This window comes from Rana temporaria, chromosome 2 (genome assembly GCF_905171775.1).
Source record: "Rana temporaria chromosome 2, aRanTem1.1, whole genome shotgun sequence".
NCBI lineage: Eukaryota > Metazoa > Chordata > Amphibia > Anura > Ranidae > Rana > Rana temporaria.
The window spans coordinates 213,354,257-213,369,650 of NC_053490.1; the positions used below are offsets into that span (position 1 = coordinate 213,354,257).

Consider the following 15,394-nt stretch of genomic DNA (forward strand, 5'->3'; position numbering starts at 1 on the left):
CGTTTTTTGACACATGTTTTTACAGCGATTTACGTTTTGCTTTTTTTTGTGGTACTTGCATTTTGGATGTTGGTCCATTGAATTCTATTACATTCAAAACGCTGCTTTCCAAAAACGCAGAGGCACAAAAAAGCATTGATGTGAACATGTTCCATAGGAAACCATGTTAAAGAGGTTGTAAAGGAAAAAAATGTTTTTCATAATAAGCATCCTTTACCTGCAGACATTCCTCTTTTCACTTCCTCATTGTTTGTTTTTGCTCAGAAGTTGCTCTATTTCTTCTCTGTTCTGTTCACTTCCTGCTTGTCTGATTTTACTGACCACTGTGAAGTGCGGTGGTCAGTAACGTGCTCACCCCCTCCTGGGAACTACATCTGTGTGGAAGGACGCTCTCTACGTGTTAGAGACTTCAAGGAGGTGTGAATTACTGGGCGTGCCGCAATTCATACTGGGAAATGTAGTTCTTACATGAACGAGCGCCGCAAACCAGGAAGTGAATGAGAGAACAGAAACTAGAATGCCGAAGGTGATATAGATGAAGGAATTTAATAGGTATTTACTGTTTTTTTAACAGAATCATTGCAATATTCTGTCTACCTTGCAGACATTAATTTTAGGCAAAACATTTTTTCCTTTAAAAAGTTTTCCTGCATTTCTGTAAAATGCATCAAAAATGCATTAGTGTGAATGTAGCCTAAGGCCCCGTACACACCATAGAATCCATCCGCTGAAAAATCCCAGCAGATGGGTTTCAGCGGATAGATCCTATGGTGTGTACACGCCAGCGGATCTGTTTCCGCGGATATTTCTCCCCTGGGATGGATTCCAGCAGATCGAATATTTGCTGACATGCACAACAAATCTATCTGCTGGAGTCCATCCCAATGGATGGATCCGCTGGTCTGTACAGACTTACCGGATCCATCCGTCCGAAGGGATCCCCCGCATGCGTCGTAATGATTCGACGCATGCGTGGAATTCCTTATATGACAGCGTGGCGCACGTCGCCGCGTCATAATCGCGGCGACGGCGCGACACTTCATCGCCAGAGGATTTCGGCGCAGATTTTAATGCGATGGTGTGTACACTCCATCGCATGAAAATCCGCCAAAATCCTCAAGAGGATTTATCCGCAGAAACGGTCCGCTGGAACGTATTCGCGGATAAATTCTATCGTGTGTATGGGGCCTTATACTCAGAAAGGGCCTGGTCTTCAAGGATAGTTAATCCTGTGCTTCTACTTATCTTTAGTCTCAGATCCAGTACATTTTACCACTGACATGGACCCAGCTAGCCTCTCCGCCTTCTGCTTATGCTCACAAAGGCTGTATTTGGGATACAGATAAGCCTAGGCTGCCTGCAATTGAAAATGAAGAAATTCAGTGAATGCAAAATGTGTTCGATCCGTATACAAATGTATGGCCATATCTTAGTAAATCAGGCTCCAGTAGAGTTGCCATCTAGCCCATGAGGACTGATACGACACCATGAAGGAGTGTTTTTCTGCACCCGGGAGTCATAGGTGTTTACACAGCATGTACAAATCAATACCAGGCTGACAGACACCATGACTGTACATACACTCATTGGCTACTTTATTAGTTACACCTTGCTAGTACCGGGTTAGACCCCCTTTTGCCTTCAGAACGGCCTTACTTCTTTGTGGCATAGATTCAACAAGGTGTTGGAAACCATCCATTGTCCATATTGACATGATAGCATCACGCAGTTACTACGGATTTGTTGGCTGCACATCCAGGATGCAAATCTCCCGTTCCACCACATCCCAAGGTGTGCTATTGGATTGAGATCTGGTGACTGTGAAGGCGATTGGAGTACAGGGAACTCATTGTTATGTTGAAGAAACCAGTGGTGAGATGATTTGAGCTTTGTGACATGGTGCATTATCCTGCTGGAAGGAGCCATCAGAAGATGGGTACACTGTAATCATAAAGGAATGGACATGGTCAGCAACAATACTCGGGTAGGCCGTGGTGTTTACACAATGCTCATTTGGTACTAAGGGGCCCAGAGTATGCCAAGAAAATATCCCTCACACCATTATACCACCACCACCAGCCTGAACCATTGATACAAGGCAGGGTGGATCCATGCTTTCATGTTGTTTAAACCAAATTCTAACCCTACAATCTGAATGTCGCAGCTGAAATCGAGACTCATCAGACCAGGCAACGTTTTTCAATGTTCCACTGTCCAATTTTGGTGAGTCTGTGCGAATTGTAGCCTCAATTTCCTGTTCTCAGATGGCAGAAATGGCATCTGATGTGGTCTTCTGCTGCTGTAGCGCATCTGCTTCAAGGTTTGATGTGCTGTGTGTTCAGAGATAGTATTCTGCATACCTTGGTTGTAATGAGCGGTTATTTGAATTACTGTTGCCTTTCTATCATCTCAAATCAGTCTGCCCATTCTCCTCTGACATCAACAAAGCATTTTCGTAAACACAACTGCCACTCACTGGATATTTTCTCTTTTGCGGACCATTCTCTGTAAGCCCATACCTCCCAACTTTTCAAAATTTAACTGCGGGACATTCATTACACTGCAACATTATTTTTTTTTTTCCTGATATCAACGTTGTTTAGCGGGGGATGCCACGGGATATTGCCGCCGATCGGCCAACATTACAGTTGATAAGGGGGGGTGCCGTCGACCGCCCGTCATTACAGTTTTAATTAGTAGATAGGCGGGGGCTCCACGGTGTAATATCTGCTTACCTCCTCCTCCCGTGCTGCCTCCACTGGCTCCTCTTCCTTTATTGGGGGACTGCGGGGAAAAGGGTGTCTATGCAGGGAAGTCCCGCAGAATCCGTGCGGGTTGGGGGTTATGTAAGCCCTAGAGATAGTTGGGCATGAAATGAAAATACCAGTAGATCAGCAGTTTTTTAAATAATCAAACCAGCCCTTAGATTCCTGCTCGTTTTTACTAGGGGAATCGGCTATTTATTTTAAAATATGTGCAGTACTTACCCGTTTACGAGATGCATCCTCTCCGTCGCTTCCGGGTATGGGCTTCGGGAATGGGCGTTCCTTCTTGATTGACAGTCTTCCGAGAGGCTTCCGACGGTCGCATCCATCGCGTCACGATTTTCCGAAAGAAGCCGAACGTCGGTGCGCAGGCGCAGTATAGAGCCGCACCGACATTCGGCTTCTTTCGGCTACGAGTGACGCGATGGATGCGACCGTCGGAAGCCTCTCGGAAGACTGTCAATCAAGAAGGAACGCCCGCTCCCGAAGACCCATACCCGGAAGCGACGGAAGAAGATGCAGCTCGAAAACGGGTAAGTACTGCTCATATTTTAATACAAATAGCCGATTCCCCCTAGACCGAACGAGCAGGAATCTAGGGGAAGAAAAAAAAATTTTTTTACAAATGGGTGAACTCCCGCTTTAAATGCCCTTTCTTCCCCATTCTGATGCTCGGTTTTAAATTTAGCAAGTCATCTTTACCACATCTAGATGCATTGAGTTGCTGCCGTGTGATTGAATGATTAGCAGTTTGTGTTGCCAAGCAATTGAACAGGTGTACCTAATAAAGTGGCTGGTGGTCTGAGTGGTTAAATACCTGTGTACAGGGGTGGATGAGCAGCCTGTGCCCAGGACCACTTATTCCTCCCTTAGGCTGGGTTCACACTACGGTTTTCCCGTCCGTCAGCCGCATACGATTTCAGTATTGAAAACGTACGGGCCCGGACGGGAAAACGTATAGATAGAGAATGCATTGCAAATCGTATGCACTCAGATGCATCCGGGTGCGTACGATTTGCTGGCAAAACGTTTTTTAAACGTCCGCAAAACCGTGTTCAACCACGGTTTTGCGGTCGTTTTTAAAACAGTATGGCAAACGCATACGTTTTCCTTTAACATTAATGTTAATGGAAAACGCACATGTGTGCGGTTCCATAAGTTCCCGTCCGTTTCAGCCGCATACGGTTTTTCATATAAATCGTATGCGGCTGACGGACGGGAAAACCGTAGTGTGAACCCAGCCTTACCCATGTGCAGTTACAGCCATACAGCTGCCGCATCTGTTGGCCTGTCATTAATTTGTACAGACCGACGACTGTGTCTGTATGCAAACAACTGTGAGACTCCCGAGAACAGAAATTATTAGAAAATAGATGACAAAGCTAGCATGTCTTCCCAGAACAGGCACTCATCATATCTTATATGTTTAACCAACATAGGCAGAATGTCTGAATTTTAAGGAACAAGTGATTTTTAACTCAAAGAAAAGTTCCAGCTTCAATTATTTCCAAATGCCAGAATCAAACATGGCCGCTTCCAGCACACGTGTCTTAGCGTAATGACGCAGGTGATTGTCGCCCAGTCAGTGACGTCCAGCCTGGGAGGCGGAGCTGATTGTTGCAGCGTGTTCTCGTGGTGGCGGAGGTGTAGTTGCCGCTCCAGGTGTTAGGATGGCGGTGTACCATGACGAGGTGGAGATCGAGGACTTCGAGTATGACGAAGATACGGAGATGTATTATTACCCCTGTCCGTGCGGGGATAGGTTCGCCATCTCTAAGGTATGATGAGAGCAGGGCTGGCCACAGGTGAGAGACCAGGCACACATCACGTGTCACATGACTCACAGCATCAGCGGGAGGGGACAGCTGATACATGGGGCGTGGTCTGACACTTCTTATACAATCTATACTGGGGGCTTCTGAGGTCAGTTGATCTTTATAGTAAGTTTTGCTGTACAGCCAATAGATTTATTTAAATGACACACTTGGTGGTTTCCACCCTGGCCTAAAAAGGGGACATACTAAAAGGAATGGCAGAATGGAATGCCCATAGACTAACAGGGAGAGTGCCACCTTGTATATAAGCTGTGGGCATATGGTACGTTGAGTGCGCCCCCCACAGTCACCTTTACCGATTTTAAATGCGTGTTTTTTTGTTTTTTTTTGTACAACATGCACAGAGAAGCCTATTGATGTCAATGGTCTACCCTACTCGTGACAAACGCCGCAAAGTAACTCATAAAGCATTTTTTTTTTTTTTGCATTCTGGTTCGCGTTTTTTTTTTTGCTGCATTGGTGTGTGGGGAAAAATGCGCAATTGCTTCCTGTTTGACGTGCCATTAACAATGGCCCCACAAGCGTGACGCGCATTTTTTGTACATTCCCAGAAGTGGAGATTCTGTATTGCTCATCTGACCCCCCCCCCCATCCGCACATGCTCAGTGGGCTCTCCCCACCCACAAATGTGTGTAGAGCTCTCTCCTTCCTTGTCACAGCAGAGCAGTGGCTCCGCACTCCTTCCTGTGATGATGGTGGCATGCTCAAAATGCCATCCAGCCTATCTTATATGCAGGACGCCACTCAGAATTCTACTCTTGGTCAGGCTTTATGGAAGCCACGGTTGGCCAACAGAGAAGTCATTCAGTTTCCTGTTCACATTGACTGCGGCTTTGAAATTGTGCGACTTCATCTGAAATTGCACCATTTCAAAGCCGCGTGACTTTGAAGACATCTGTGCGGCTTCATGCACAGATGTCTATTCAAGTCGCACCCGAAATCGCCAAGAGTAGTGCATGTACTACTTTTTAAAATCGATGCTGCGCCGCAAAGTCAGCATTGCACCCATTTAAACGGTGCAATAGGACTTCAGATCACATGACAAGTTGCTCCAATGTGAGCAGGGGCTTAAAGGAAGCTCAATTTGTCAACATTACACCATGATTTCTAAACTATTGGGGCCCCTTGACCGCACTGCCGATTTTATTATAACAGTGAGATAACTCTTTAACCACTTAAAGACCAGTCGCTGCAGTTGTACTGTGGCAGGTTGGCTCTATTACGGGAATCGCCATCATTGTATGTTGCTTTGTGTAATAAATCTAGCAGGCCTGCGGCCCCGGAGCCCGTGCGCGTGGCCAGTGGGCGCGATGTCTGCCAGCCACCTGCGATCGCTCCCCACAGAGGCAGAACAAGGATCTGCGAGTGTTAACACGGCGGATACCCTGTTCTGACTGAAGAGTGATCGTCTTTTACTAGTGATTAGGAACAGCGATCTCTCTCCTCCTCCCAGTCAGCCCAGCCCCCATACAGTTGGTAACACCTCCCAGGGAACACATTTAACCCTTTGATTGCCCCTAGTGTTAACCCCTTCCCTTTCAGTGACATTTATACAGTAATCGGTGCATTTTTATAGCACTGATCGCTGTATAAATGTCTCTGGTCCCAAAAATGTGCTGTATCGCAAAAAATGGCTTGGTCATTAAGGGGGTAAAGCCTTACGGTTCTTAAGTAGTTAAAGTGACACTAAATTATATCTTTATTGTCCAAAAGTAGTTCATACACATCTATTACATAACGGCCCTGTAATCTAGTTTTCATTAACGCATTTCTTGCTTTCCTATGTGAGCTCCTGCAATTCTCCTTTTTCCCCTCACTTCAGTTTTATTTTTTTGAACAAACAATTTAGTTGCACTGACCAGACCCAAGAAAAATGTAGCCTTCATTAGTGTGTAACCCAGATTTCTCTTGCCAAAGAAAGCATTTCACAACCTGACGTGCGTTAACCCTGTTTTGTCTGGTAGATTTTAGCGACTGGTGACGTTTATAACGCTTGGGTTGTCCAAATTGTATTTGCAGGAACATCTGGAAAATGGAGAAGAAGTTGCAACGTGTCCTAGCTGTTCATTACTTGTCAGAGTCATCTATGATAAGGTAGGTCACACTCTCCACTCATTGGGTCAGAGCTTTTCATGGCACTTGTTTTTTTTTACCTTGAATTATGCAGCATTAGCATCCCTCACTGAGCTCATTATTTCTGTGCAAATGAGAAATGCTGCAAGATATAATCCTGTTAGGTTAGACCCTGTTCTTCCAACAGAACTTTGCACATTGAATTTGGAGAAGAAAAAATTCTTCTCGGGGCTTTTCCAGCATTCATTCATGGATCCAAATGCTGCCGTTCTAAAAATAAAGTTAGAATAAAAGTTCTCCCCTAGTCTACAGAATGAAGGTACTGTACTTGCTTCTCAAATCCATAAGATGGAATTTAATGTACAACTAAAGGCAAAACTTTTTATTTTGGATGGATTGGAGAGGGATAAGAACACGTCAGGTTTTGTTGTGGTCTGTGCCCCGTTGGGGAGATTCAACCTCCTTAATTGTCCTGTTTACCATTAGTGAACGTAAAAGAAAATCCCACATTTTGGTTTGCCCCCAGAAAAGTAATAGAGGGGAAAGCTTCCAAAGGGGACACCAGATCTGGGGGTCCCCAAGGGATTCTCTTAATTTGCAGGGATTTTCTCACTTCCTGTTTTGGCTAAGGGACAGGAAGCGAAAATCTCCCCAAATGGGACACGGATGGCAAAAAAACTGATAGGTGGTATAACCCTCCCTTACGCTGTTCAAAATGGAGTGATGCTTCATATCTTGCACAGATTGGGGGGGGGGGGGGGGCAATAAGCCCAATACAGCTTTTATGCCGCTTACCTGCAAACAAAGTCCGATGTCCTCGCTGGTGGCTGCATCCATCTTCACCCCTCTTCCTTTCAGGGCCGTGGACTCCGGCTCTGTGACTGGCCGGAGTCACGTGACGTCACTCCCACACATTCATGTGGGAGCCACCGGTCATGGCATGGGCCCTTTTAGAAACGGCACGATCATGCCCTTTCATCAGTGCGCATGTGCTGATGACGTTGGCGCAAGCGTGTGTAGTAATTATCTCCTAAACCGTGCAGGTTTAGGAGATATTTCCAGTACCTACAGGTAAGCCTTATTATAGGCTTACCTGAAGGTAAAAGTGGTGTAACTAGGTTTACGGCCACTTTAAGAACAGGGGTTTAGTCTGCACTAGGGATGAGCTCCAGCGTGTTCGCATAGTACACGTGCAGAGCCCGCCAGGAAGTCTGCACGGCGCTAATCACAGCCAGGGAGACATTTCCCGATCTCTGCAGCTGAGCATCGGTACAATGTCTCCCTGGCTGTGATTAGCGCAGCGCCGTGCAGACTTCCTGGCGGGCGCTGCGCGTGTACCATGCGAACACGCTGGAGCTCATCCTTCGTCTGCACACATTTGCAAATACATGGGTAAGCTACAGGCACCTTGCTTTCTGTAGTCCCTAACTCTAACTTCTGGGCCTCCACAATGGGAGTACATGCACTGAAGGTACAGGGGTGCACTGAACACCCTGCACAAAGCACTGGCTGCAAAGATGTCAGTGCGTTGCCTGACCAATATAATAAAAAATACAAACAAGTGGCCACTGTCCCCACATATAACTGGTCTGTTGCAGAAAGGAGCCCTGGAAGGGCGATGTACGCCAAACAAATACAAACTTACCAACCATGTGCTTCCATTGTGGATGCCCAGAAGTCAAGGTTTTGGGATAGAGCCATGTTTACATGCCACGTTTTGCATTTAGAAGCATTTTTTTTTCTTCAAATCTGTCAAAAATGTAAAATGCCTGTAAACGAAACGTGGCTAAATGCGAGTTACCGTGTTTACAAGCTGTTACAGGCATTTGGCGTTTCAAATGCTTCTGAATCTCTGTCCTGAATGCATTTGTTTTGCTTTCCAAATAACGCAATTGCCTAGAAATTACTATAAACGACCTTGTGTACATGTACTGATAAGTTAAAGCGGAGTTCCGGCCACAATTTCACTTTTTAAATATAAATACCCCTGTAATACACAAGCTTAATGTATTCTAGTAAAGTTGGCCTGTAAACTAAGGTCCGTTTTGTTAGGTTGTTACAGCATTTAGACACTTTATAAAATAGAAACTGACTGGGGCCATCTTAAGTGTGGGCATCATGAAGCCAGACTGTATGACTTCCTGGATTTCAGCCTTGCAAATCTCACACATGCTCAGTGCTGCACAAGCAGTGTCAGATCAGGTTTCAGCACCTGTGCTGTTCAAGTCACATGATTCTTTGAGACTGGGGAATGCACAGACTCCTGGAAAGTTACACCCACTACATTCCCAGGAGTCTGTGCGGTGTAGGTTAGGAAGCTTAAGCACCTAGGTGCAGGAAGTGGGAAGATTAACTATTCTGCCTAGCAACAACACTTTGAAGGCATCTAAAAAAAAAAAAATGTTCGTAAAGGACTAATGACATTTTTTTAAAACTACTGATGTAATGTTATATTTATGGGTGGAACTCCACTTTAACATAGAGGAGAGTTCAGGGGCAGCTGAAAAAATGCCCAACTGTTCCTAAACGACCGTTTACCAGCAGCAGTGTACATGATGCTTAAAGTGGAGTTTCCATCCCCAAAAATTTTTTTTCATTATTGTGCTCATTAGACCTAAAAAATAAAAATAAATGTTTTACTCGCCTGGAAATGCCTGTTGCTATGCGGCCCCATGAAATCTGCCTTCGGAATAACCTAGGATTCTGACATCATCTCCCTCGGCTTCTCAGCACGCTAATGCTCCTGGGAAATGTGTGTCATCATTTCCCAGGATGCAGTGCGCTTCCCCATTATAACTCCCCATCCAAGACTTCCAGGAAGTAAGTGCTTGTGGGCTTCACAATGCCCACAAGCAAAATGACAACGGTGTGGATATAGTTTATAAAACTATCTTTTTTGAATAACTATGTGGAACGGCGGTGGATTGTAAAATAGTAAGTGACCGGATTTAACCACTTAGATTAAACCCTTTTCTGACACTTGATTTTAAGTTATAAATCACTATATTTTTTTGCTAGAAAATTACTTACAACCCACAAACATTATATTTTTTTAGGAGAGACTCTAGAGAATAAAATGGTGGTTGTTGCAATATTTTATGTCACACTGTATTTGCACAGCGGTCTTTCAAATGCAATTTTTTGGGGGGGGAAAATACACTTTAATGAATAAAAATAAAAAAAGTTAAACAGTAAACTTAGCCCAATTTTTGTATGATATGAAAGATGTTACACTGCGAGAATTGTGATCCTCATTCTAAGCAGAAAAATTATGATTCTCATTTTGGCCAGAATCGCGCAGCTCTATCGTTAGACGGGTCAATTCGGTTGGTCTCAGGCTGGTTGGTTAGTTTGAGCATCAAAATCATTTTGTATTTGGCATGCGTCGCTCTTCCAGTGCTTCTTGCTGCAAAGACCAGTTATAGTTGGGGGCAGTGCCCATTTGTTTGCAAACAAAACTTACAGAATAAAGTATGCTTATACCAGATAAGAGACAAAATTATCTAAAAACAACATATTATATAGTGCATCATGTGGATGTTACTAAATATCTTATGTCGCAAATGCCTAATAAACAACTAGCAACCTTTAGATTATGCATTAAGAACATTAGATGGCAGTAGACTACATAAAATATGTAGTAATAAAGTTTGGGACTATCCAAATAGACTGTATCAATTCCAGTGTGTGACAAAATAATGTTAAATAAATAAGAGAAACTATCACCATAGTGTATGTAAAGCCAAAACATATCTTTTAGTTTAACCACTTCAATACCAGGCACTTGCCACCCTTCCTGCCCAAGCCAGTTTTCAGCGCTGTCTAAATGGCATTTGATCACCTCTGTAGTTTTTATTTTTTGCTAAACAAATAAAAAAAGACCGAAAATGTTGAAAAAAAATAACGTTTTTTCTTTGTTAGAAAACGTAAATAAGTACGTTTTTTTTTTCTCCTTAACTGACGAGCACTGATAAGGCGGCACTGATGGGTACTTATGGGTGGCACTGATGGGCGGTACTGCTGGGCACTCATACCCAGCACTGATAGATGGCACTTATAGATATCGCTGATGGGCACTGATTGCCATCTCCCTGGTGGTCCAGGGTGGCATACCTTTTGGGGTACCTTTTTGTGAGAATCCCTGGTGGTCTGGCAGTCCTGGGTGGGGGGCTTGCGCTGATAAACAATCAACACAGACCCCCCCCCTGTAAAGAGAGCCGCCGATCGGCTTTCCTCTACTAGCGTCTTTCAGACGCGAATGAGAAAAAGATGATCAACGGCTCTTCCATGTTTACATCGCGATTAGCAGTGATTGGACATGGTTGATCACGTGGTAAAGGGTCTGTCAGACTCTTTACTTAGATCGGAGTTGCGGTGTGTCAGATTGACACATCGCGGCAATGCGCGCAGCGGCTTGTTATCCTGCGGACGTCATATGACGTCCGGTAAGGATGACACAACCACTTTGCTGACGTCATTTTGCTATTTGCACACTGGTACTGACTAGTATTCCGATGTTTCTCTTCTCCCTCGGTTTCTCTCCCTTCACTGTGGTAATGATTTGACTCTGTTAGTTTTTCTCTGAAGAAATGTGATACTCGGGTGCCTGTCCAATAAAATCTGTGCCCTTAGACTCATCCCGAAATCATGAACCTGCAGCCTCTGCCTAGCTTTCTCTAATCCAGCAGCCTCATAAAAGACAATCTGGCCAGCAAATTGGCTTGGAGATGATGGAAATCCATTGTTTTATGTAGTGCAGTAAAAGGGTGTGCGTGTGTTTTTTTTTTGTTTGCCTGAAACATTGTGCAACCGGTAATGTGGAATAGGCATTGAAATGTATCTATTTGTTTGTTGGTGATTTTTCAAGCACTGATATATAACAATTCATTATTTTATGTTTGCAGGATGAATTTATGAAAGGGGAAGCTGTTCCTGAACCAGTTTCTGCCAAAACAGAACTGTTAAAGTGCTGATCATGAATTTGTAAGCCAACCCCTCTGTGTGGACGCTTCTTTGCTGCTGCTGGACTGCTGTTTAAAGCCTCCCTTTTGGATACAAGACAAGTTACAGTTGGCTGCTTGTTCCAGCTTGTTTTTAAAATGTCACACCACAGCACTAATTCGCAAGTTTTTCATTGCTGCATATGTTGGCAAATTGAAAATGCCTTTCTCTGGGTCACAGTACTGCAGAACAACATGTCTTCATTACATCGGGATTGTCTTTGCTTCCTTCTATAAAACTTGTGATAAATCCACAGCTGTTTCTTACCAAATGCATGACGCTATTTACACTTTTTCTGAACCAACTGAGCAAAAGTAGAACCCTAGGAGAACTTTACACATTTACTGTAAGCTGTAAATATTTTAATAAAGTTTTTATTTTATTTATATTTAATTTGTTTGTAGCGTCTGAGATCTTTGTAAAATATAATGCTTGTACTTAAAGCGGTAGTAAGTTGCGTTTAAAAAGGAAAAAAAAATGTTTCCCTAGCAGGCTCATGCCATCATACTATGGTGCATACTAGCACATTATGCAAGACTTGCTGTATATGCTCGAGTATAAGAAGAGTTTTTCAGCACATTTTTTTTTGTCTTGAAAATGCCCTCGGCTTATACTCGAGTCACCTTTATGAGCTTGATCTCCCGGAATTTGGGAACCAGGTACCGAACGGCCGTAGGTCCCTTGGACCCCCAAACACACATATAGCCCCACTCTTCCTATACAAGTGTGCAAAGTTTGTTGTCCGGGGGACCCAAGGCCAAGGAGCCCTGATTTTTCAAAGCCGGGCACCCCTTCCATAGACTCCCATGTTAAACGGTAATTTCTCCGGTGACTTTTTGGGACCCGGTACCGGCCGGTCGTAGGTCTCCTGGACCCGGAACATTTCTTCTCTACAAGTGTGCAAAGTTTGTCTGGGGGACCTATGGCTGGGGAGCTGTGGTATGGCTTGGCCGGATGAGTGAAATGAGGGTATGGTGAGTGAACGGGCTAATGGGGCCTGGGGAGTGACAGGTAATGCAGACACAAATTAACCTTAACGGTTTTAAATAGGTACAGTCCTAACTGGACTGTAAAATGGTACAGTGGAGTCTTGAAAAGAAAGGTGTATGTGAAAATCAAAGCAAAAACTTAAAACGTGAACATAAAGTCTTAGGTGAGTGCAAACCAAAAGAAAAGGACCGCAGTTCAACACTGGGACTGGTGCAGCAGTGAGGAAATGGTTAAAATGGAAAAGGTTCCAAATTCTACAAGGGGTATTCAGTCCAGACAAATCCAAACAAACGCATGCAGCCCACACCTCGGTGACTAGTGCAGCTTACCTTCCAGCTGACATAAAAAGGACAAACACATAGGATCAAAACGTTACCAGTTTTCTATTGGGTGGATATCTTGCTGCCAGTTCTCAATAGTTGGTCACACATAAAGAAACAAGAATAATAAAAAAAGGTTGTAGCCTTGTCCTCCTAACACTCATAAGCTGTAGGGAAAGGGATGTGATTAGCAGGGTGGCAGATTAAGTGTCCACTTACACAGCTTACACAATGTGTAGGGAAAAAATGCACATCTCCACGAGTGCCGAACTCGTCTCCTACTACTTCTCACTGTCAACAACTTTTGGCTCTTTAGCTGGTATGAGGCCGTCCGCTCGTGTCAGGATGAAGAAGGCAGGGGACGGAGGGAGGAGAAAATGCACATAGCATAAAACTGTACAGCAATTTTAATAACTAAAAACCATAAATAAAACTCACATGGAGCAGTGAGGTGGCGGTCATGTATCCACGAGCACCGCGCTCGTCTGCCGTCCGTTCGGTGCTGCTCCCGGTTAATGCTCTGAGTCCCGACGCGTGTTCGTCACACCACGTGACTTCATCAGGGGATGGTTGCTAGAGCACTGGATTTGTTTAAATAGTGTCTGATTGATAGGACGCAACGGCGGCCATTTTGTTGGAGTCCGCAATGTAATATGCCTAATACCGACCCAGCGCCATTTTCCCTAAGCCATATGAGGCTGGTCAATGGTAAAGCTACAAGGGTAGGTGATAGGCTGAGATGTAGGAAAGTGGGCGGTAACGGATCGAAAATGGCCTATGTTAGAGTGAGGGGTATAAGCAAGGGATCTACATAACAGAGAAAAAAAAAGATCAGACATATTGTGGTAGGTCTGAGATATTATAAAAAAAAGCAATGTCCAGCAAACTTGTGGTCGGAATAAATCCGTGGGCACCGAGCTGCTATCCCACACTGTTATAGGGATGCAGCCAAACCGTGTCAGTGCTAGTATGTATGTATGTCACAAAATGACATGACAGAAAAGTATTAGTTCAAATGGAATAAATAAATTCAAAGAAAAAACGCTGGCACATGGAACATGTGTTAGGTATATGTACGGATCCCTGTGGCGGAGCCATATGGGAATCACACACTGGCTGATGGAAAAGGCTAGTAAGTGTATGATTAATGGTATTAGATTAATCATGGCTCTGCTCAGAGCAGCACCCGACGCACGGCAGATATGTAAATCAAATGGGAGACTAACACATAATTTGGCACACTATGTAAGTATCGTGGTGGAGTGGGGTGGGCAGGCCAAAGGGTGAGATAGGCAAAACACTAAAAGTCACTCAAAAAGCAGTTCAAATCGAACTCGATGTTTAGGCCTCTGGGTGTGAAAGTGTCCATGTTAAAAATATATTTTGATTCTAGTTGGCTGAGGTCTCTGACCTTATGGCCACCCCGCCATGGTCTAGAATACGGCACTATCCCCCAGAACTTCAGGTGTGAAGGGTCTTTTTGGTGGACTTTGGCAAAATGGCGAGATACGCTGTGGTTGGGAAATCCACTTTCTATATTTTTCACATGTTCTTTAATGCGTATCCTTAACACTCTCTTCGTGCGACCGATATATTGAAGTCCACAGCTGCATTCGAGGGCATATACTGCGCCCTCTGTGTTGCAGCCAATGAAGTCCCTTATCTCGTGTTCCGTCCCATTACTGTTGGATTTAAATGTACACACTTTTTGATTGGGACGTTTGGTGTGTGTGCAAGAGTAGCACCTCTTGCAAGGGTAAAATCCCTTTCCAGTGAAGAATGTAAAGTGTTTCTTCGGAGGGTTTATCACATTTTTCACCAACTGGTCTCGCAGTGTGGGGGCTCTTTTGTATATAAACCTCGGTTTTTCTGGTAGGAGATCCCGGAGGTCTTTGTCGCATTTCAGAATGTGCCAGTGCCTTTGGATAACCTTTTCGATTTTTTTGTGTTGTATACTATAGTCTAAGACCATAGGTACGACATCTTCTCTACTTGTTGGTGTCTTGTTTTCCAGAAGCCTTTCCCTTGGTATCTTCGATACTTCCTCTATTCTTTGCCTGATAAATGTGTCATCGTATCCCTTTTGTATAAATCTACCGCCTATTTGTTTGGCTTGTGTTTGAAATACATCTAAGTTTGTACATTTGCGTCGTAGGCGCATTAGTTGGCCTTTCGGTATGTTATAAAGCCAGTTCTTATGGTGACAGCTAGTAAGGGGAAGATAGCTGTTTCTGTCTACGTTTTTGAAGTAGGTCTTGGTGTCGAAGGTGTCATTATTTCTGGAGATCACTAAATCCAGGAAAGTAATACTGTGTTCTTCTATCTGCCAAGTGAGCCTAATATTTCTAGTATTGGTGTTCAAATTCTCAAGAAAGGTCTCAAGTGACTGGTGGTCGCCTTTCCACAGGAT

General features: G+C 44.1%; 1 protein-coding gene across 1 annotated transcript; it reads left to right on the forward strand.

The window, feature by feature from the left end:
* Nucleotides 1-4,343: 4,343 nt before the first annotated feature.
* On the forward strand, nt 4,344-12,067 carry DPH3 (diphthamide biosynthesis 3). The gene is made up of 3 exons (XM_040336394.1): nt 4,344-4,543; nt 6,620-6,694; nt 11,578-12,067. The coding sequence occupies exons 1-3, from the start codon at nt 4,436-4,438 to the stop codon at nt 11,644-11,646; spliced, it is 252 nt and encodes an 83-aa protein (XP_040192328.1). The 5' UTR covers nt 4,344-4,435; the 3' UTR covers nt 11,647-12,067.
* The last annotated feature ends 3,327 nt before the right edge of the window (nt 12,068-15,394 follow it).